The sequence below is a fragment of the Arachis duranensis genome, chromosome 4 (genome assembly GCF_000817695.3).
Source record: "Arachis duranensis cultivar V14167 chromosome 4, aradu.V14167.gnm2.J7QH, whole genome shotgun sequence".
Classification (NCBI taxonomy): domain Eukaryota; kingdom Viridiplantae; phylum Streptophyta; class Magnoliopsida; order Fabales; family Fabaceae; genus Arachis; species Arachis duranensis.
In genome coordinates this window covers 18306484-18311447 of record NC_029775.3, presented here as the reverse complement: position 1 = coordinate 18311447, position 4964 = coordinate 18306484, and the positions used below count along the sequence as shown (strand labels likewise).

The window sequence follows — 4964 nt, the reverse complement described above, 5'->3', positions numbered from 1 at the left end:
TTTCTGATGTTCATTCATACACAAAAAAAAAAAAAAATCTAAAGAACAAAAAAAATTCTGAAGTATTGTTTAGTGTTCTTCATCTTCCCTGGATTTTCTTACATCTCTCTCAAAGAACGTCTGTCTCTCAATTCTGAAACTCTCTCTTCTCTCTCACACTAGCCCACCACAGTCTCTTTCAGTCTCACTCGAATCTCGTCTCAGTCACGCTCGCCGGCGTCTCCACGTGTCGCGGCCTTCCCTGGGATCCTCGTCTCCGGCCACAGAAGCAACTCGTCGGGTCGCCGTCGCTCGTCGTCTTCTGGTTTCGGGACCTCGCCGTCGCCGAGTCGTCGTAGACCGTAGTCCGTTGGTGAGTCCCTGCATCGTCGCTTCCCCTGTTCTGTCTTTTCCAAATTTTCCTTCTCCTTGTATTTTGAGATGATGTTGAATTGCTAACCAATTAATTTACTTTGTTTCTGATCTAAATGTTGCTATAAATCATTGTAATATTTTTCCCAAATTGACGTTATTGCTTGAGATCTTATGTGTGTGGACATGCACGTGGCTGGGTTGGGATTGAAGAAATCCCAGTCATTCGGATCTTTGGTTTGTGATTCAAACTCAATTGGGGTTCAGGTGTGTGTGATTTGTTCTGATTCCAAATGTGATTTTTTTTTGTTCCTTTATCGTGCCTGGTTTATGTAGATTACATGTTTGAGATTTTGATTCTATGGTTTTGAAGCTGAAAATGTCGCATAGAATGTTCAATTTTGATTATATTCTATCACCTTCAATTTCGATAGTGAAGGTTTGAAGCCTTGATTCGAAGGTAAGAAGCGATAGTTTTCAAGTTTATTGGCTGAATTAAGAAATTTGGGTGCCGTGCAGTTAACTTGTTTCTTTTTTAGCATTTATCAGTTGTTAATTATTGTCTGTGTTCTTATTTTAGCAATTCTATTGAAAAGTATTCCAAAGTGCGTATTTTTTTGAACTACACTGTAAGCGCATCTGTTCAATCAGGTCCTGTTTTTTTTAATACTTTGATATCTGATTTCTTGGCTGTCATTGGGATATGACCCGGTCATTTTATAAACACAGGTTTTGCTTGTTGTCAGCTCAATAAATTCTTATATGAATCAGATAAGATATTAACTGATTGATGAAACTGTCCTGTATGAACCACAATGATAGAAATAAAAATTTCCTTGGAGATGAATATACTTTGTTTTAAATTAAGGTTTCTTTTATATTGCATTCTTTCTCTTTTTTTTGCAAAAATTTAATTTATTCAGTTAGAAATCAAGGTAACAAAGTCACTCCATTAAAGTCAAAACAAACTTATTTATTTGATGTAATTCCTAGGATACATGTGATTATTGTTTCATGCTCACTGAGAACTTGTATGGATATCTCCCTTTTTCAAGTTGGTGAAAAACAGATGCACAGGCCGAATTGCCTCTTTAATTGCAAAGATAATTTATAACAATGAAATTAAAGGATTGGTTGTCATGGTTAAATTTATAGTTTACCTATTAGGTCCTAGATATCTTAGTATGCTGTGTCTTATGTTTCTCAAATTCATCTGTTGCATGAATGATTCATATATGTATCTTTCCATATATCTCATTATCTATCTTCTTAAAGGTGTTGTTTCTTTGATGATTCCATCAATATCATTGTTTATTTAGTTGTTAATCCAACACTATGTTAATGTAAAATAAATTGAATGCTTCTAGGTTTGGGTAAAGTGGGGATAGAGACGCCAGTTCATTCCCTAGAACAAGCTAGGTAACGTAATTGATAAATTTTTATAATAGATCAGTTGTTCATTCCTTCAAGTTTTTCATTGTATGCTAATTTGTTTTTCTTTTTCAATGTTCATCTCAGGTGCAAGATTTACACTTTATTATTCCTGACTATTTCTTTTGAGTGGAGCAGTGATACACACCCGCTTTCTTATCAGCAGGTTAGTATTATGTATATTAAAATTGCACTTTCATAGATATTCTGATATTTTGGAAACCATGAGAGTAGACTGTTAATTATTTTTTTATTTTGCATATATATCAATTTTATAGATAACAAGTAATAACAAGCTACGTAGAATTTATTTTCCACATCAGCATTTAATTTTTTCTTTTTTAAATATGTACTATATCACCACTTTTACTAATACACCCCTTTAAAATAGCTGTGGCTTGGTCATACCGGCTTCAAATAGAAGGTTTTCTTTAAGACTTATTATTTTTACCTCCAATTGTATTTGACTTTTTTTTATTGCATTCTTGAATATATTAAATGCTTAAAATCATAGACACGTCTAGTGCATCAGTGAATTCTTTATTATAGTTGATGATTTACAGTGCCTGTTTCTTATCTTCCTTACCTTTTGTATTCAGGCTAAGGGAGGGGGACTTGCGTTTTGAAAGGTGATCTGTCTGAACGTTTTTCTTTTTTTCATTAACCTGTTTTCCTTTTGTGTACGTAAACAATAGTATAGTATAGCATCGGGATTTAGGAATATAGTTTGGGGATAAAAGCAATAATAGATGCAGCATACAGGTAAGAGGTTCAATAAATAGTTACGAAAGTGGTTATGAAGTTAGGTATTTGTGGTTAAGGCTTAAGGAAAGGTTCGTTACAATTTAATGAGTTTTATGCCAACCGTCGCCCAATTCAGCCTAACCAACAAATGGTTGTGATGTGTTTAAACTAGAATCAGTAAAATCATCATAAAATAAATTAAAGGCTACAGGTGAAAAACATCATTAATTCATTATCCTACTAATGTGAGCCATCCGTTTCACCTGGGCCGAAGTTGGATTTATAAAAAAACTGGACTTCTAGGTGCTAGCCCAGTAATCCCAAGAATATCAGAAGCCCAAACATAAAATCTAGGCCCAAAATGTCACACACACACACAAAAAAGAAAAACCGGCTTGTGAAGTGGAAAGAAAGAAACTCATCGTCGTTCATTCCTTCTTCTTCTTGTGCGGAAGAATGAGCAGTTACGGTGGTGGAAGCTCGTCGAAACCAAGAATTGCTTCTTCTCAACCTTCCGAAACTTCTTCAAAGCGCAAAAGAGGAGTTTTCCAAAAAGAACGTCAGTAATCACCCCTATCCAACCTTCCTTTTTTCGTTGCAATTTTCTGTTTTCTTTTTCCTTTTCTTTGAAGAGAAAGGAAAAAAAAAAGTTCTTTGCAAGTTATGCATGTAACTGTCACTAATAATTTTCTCTATGCTTGCTAATACAGTGCAGCATATGATGTACGGCTTTGGAGATGATCCCAATGTAAGTGACCTAAACCATTTTCTTTAATTTCTTAATTACTTTTTGGGATGTGAATTTAATGGCTATTAAACTTTGAACTATTTTATGTTTTGCACAATTAGCCTCTTCCTGAAAGTGTGGCGCTTATGGAGGATATTATTGTGGAATATGTCACGGAATTGGTAACCAAATTTATTTATTTATTTTTTCAACCTAATTTTTCATTGTTCTTGTTCAACTGAATTACGGTGTTCTGGATTAATTTGAATTTTTTGTTGTTATTGTGCTTTGAAATTTTTTCTTACGAAGGTACATAAAGCTCAAGATATTGGATCACAGAGAGGGAAACTATCAGTTGAGGATTTCCTTTATTTGATTCGCAAGGTACTTCTTTGTTCATAAAAGAATTTCAAATAATTATCATGAAGAATTGAAGATTATGTTCTATTCTCGAACTCTCTGGAGTTCTTTTAGTTTCTGCGTTGAATGAAATATCTCAAAGGAAACTACTCATTGAAATCTTGTCCCATTTGCTCTTCAATTGCTTTGAGGCATGATATATGAAGCTGTACTATCATGGATTAAGAGGCTAAATGGCTAATTCTTCATAATTTGTTCAAACTTTCAAGTATCCATAAACATTAATCCAATTCAGTTTTTATGCTAGATTTTTAAAGTTTTTGTCAACCAATCCGCAAGTTGAAACTAAACTAAAAGTCAAGTGTGTGAAACATGCAAGAAGGTGCATCTAATGTAGCCGTGTTTCTTAAATTATTTTTAACCCTAAATATATCTATCAAAACAGGTTAAGGCTCATACAATCTTCACTCTTTACCATTAAAGGATCATTGTGACATTGTGTAATACAACACAGTAACTGTTAAGAAATATAAAAAAATTATTGGTATATCTGAAATTGTGTGACTCCACACTACAAAATATTTGTATTGTGACCATTCTGATACACGATAGCTTGATTTAGGCCAGTGCACCTTACATTATAATACATGATTGAACATTTTTGTTCAGGATTAATCCCAACTTTTTTACTGCTGCTGTGCTGCAGGATATGCCAAAACTTAATCGATGTACAGAATTGTTGTCTATGAATGAAGAGCTGAAACAGGCAAGAAAGGTTTTCGAATCAGATGAAGAGAAATTGAGGAAGGTTTTTGAAGTGGACGAACCAGTTGAATGATGAATGAGAAAAAGATCATTGAATTGCACCGAATACACCATTCCTGTTCTGACATCTCTAGATCAAATTTTTGGAATTTGAGTATGTCTTACATTTGAAAATAGCCAACCTAGATATTTAAATAGTTGAATTGTAACTTCCTAATATATTTGTTCTTCTATTTATTGTGTCCATGATCTTGTGATTAGAAGAAAATAATTTTTAACACCCTAGAGTAACTATCTTAAACCAAAAAGAAATTATTTGGTCTTAGCAGGATATTTTTTGTTATGATGTATATTGTATTCTTAATGTAGTTGAACAGAGAATTAGCTAGGAAATTAAAAGGTTATCCAACATTTATCAAAATCAATTTTGGTATAGAATTGTTAAATATAAATTTTATTGACACAAACTAGAATTGGAAGTAAGTCAAACCAGTTCATAAGCCAGTTCGAGTTGGAGCTCGACAAGTTGAACTGGTGAGCCGAGCTTGAGCTTGGAATTGAGTTCACAAATTAAATGAGCCAAACT

At 33.6% G+C, this 4964-nt stretch overlaps 1 protein-coding gene across 7 annotated transcripts in view; it reads left to right on the top strand.

The window, feature by feature from the left end:
- The window catches only part of LOC107483638 (transcription initiation factor TFIID subunit 13), a 33491-nt gene extending 28782 nt beyond the window's left edge, over nucleotides 1-4709 (top strand). For 3 of the 7 annotated variants that reach the window (XM_052260192.1, XM_052260194.1, XM_052260191.1), the window contains 7 exons: nucleotides 1719-1770; nucleotides 1870-1948; nucleotides 2382-3085; nucleotides 3237-3274; nucleotides 3376-3435; nucleotides 3563-3637; nucleotides 4320-4709. In XM_052260192.1, coding sequence (XP_052116152.1) covers nucleotides 2983-3085; nucleotides 3237-3274; nucleotides 3376-3435; nucleotides 3563-3637; nucleotides 4320-4451 — 408 coding nt within the window. In that variant the 5' untranslated portion in view covers nucleotides 1719-1770; nucleotides 1870-1948; nucleotides 2382-2982 and the 3' untranslated portion in view covers nucleotides 4452-4709. Of the gene's footprint in view, nucleotides 1-6; nucleotides 353-564; nucleotides 619-1718; nucleotides 1771-1869; nucleotides 1949-2381; nucleotides 3086-3236; nucleotides 3275-3375; nucleotides 3436-3562; nucleotides 3638-4319 lie in introns of those variants that run through there. The other 4 variants (XM_052260193.1, XM_021140185.2, XM_052260195.1 and 1 more) reach the window with 4 other exon arrangements.
- The last annotated feature ends 255 nt before the right edge of the window (nucleotides 4710-4964 follow it).